The following is a 269-nucleotide window of genomic DNA, read 5'->3' as shown; positions in this document are numbered from 1 at the left end:
CACTCCAAACACCCCCAGCCGGTCCGGTTCGCGTCGGCGATGATGGAGTTTTTGTTCGTTTTTCTGCATTTTTGAGATATAAATTAAAACTTAATTATGTTTTATCATTTTTAATTCAATTAATTCTTTTTTTTAATCCAAATGGTCTCCAATTTCCCCAAAGAAACCCCCCTGGGGGCCCTCCCCCCGGACCAGCTCCTCAGAACCCTCAGGTCCCTGCACACAGCCAAACAAGGTGAGGCCCCAAACCCTAAACCCTAAACCCCAAA

General features: G+C 45.7%; 2 protein-coding genes across 2 annotated transcripts in view; both read left to right on the top strand.

Annotated features, from left to right (window-relative positions):
* Positions 1-43, top strand: part of ETH_00039205 (uncharacterized protein) — a gene marked incomplete at both ends in the record, with an annotated part of 1,141 nt that extends 1,098 nt beyond the window's left edge. The window contains one exon of the mRNA XM_013374769.1: positions 3-43. Within this exon, the coding sequence (XP_013230223.1) occupies positions 3-43 (41 nt within the window). The remainder of the gene's footprint in view (positions 1-2) is intronic.
* A 98-nt stretch (positions 44-141) lies between these two features.
* Positions 142-269, top strand: part of ETH_00039200 (uncharacterized protein) — a gene marked incomplete at both ends in the record, with an annotated part of 4,817 nt that continues 4,689 nt past the window's right edge. The window contains one exon of the mRNA XM_013374768.1: positions 142-235. Coding sequence (XP_013230222.1) covers positions 142-235 — 94 coding nt within the window. The remainder of the gene's footprint in view (positions 236-269) is intronic.

Source organism: Eimeria tenella, genomic scaffold, assembly GCF_000499545.2.
Source record: "Eimeria tenella Houghton genomic scaffold, Eth_scaff2283, whole genome shotgun sequence".
NCBI classification, from domain to species: Eukaryota; Apicomplexa; class Conoidasida; order Eucoccidiorida; family Eimeriidae; genus Eimeria; species Eimeria tenella.
This window is presented reverse-complemented; position numbering and strand designations above follow the sequence as displayed.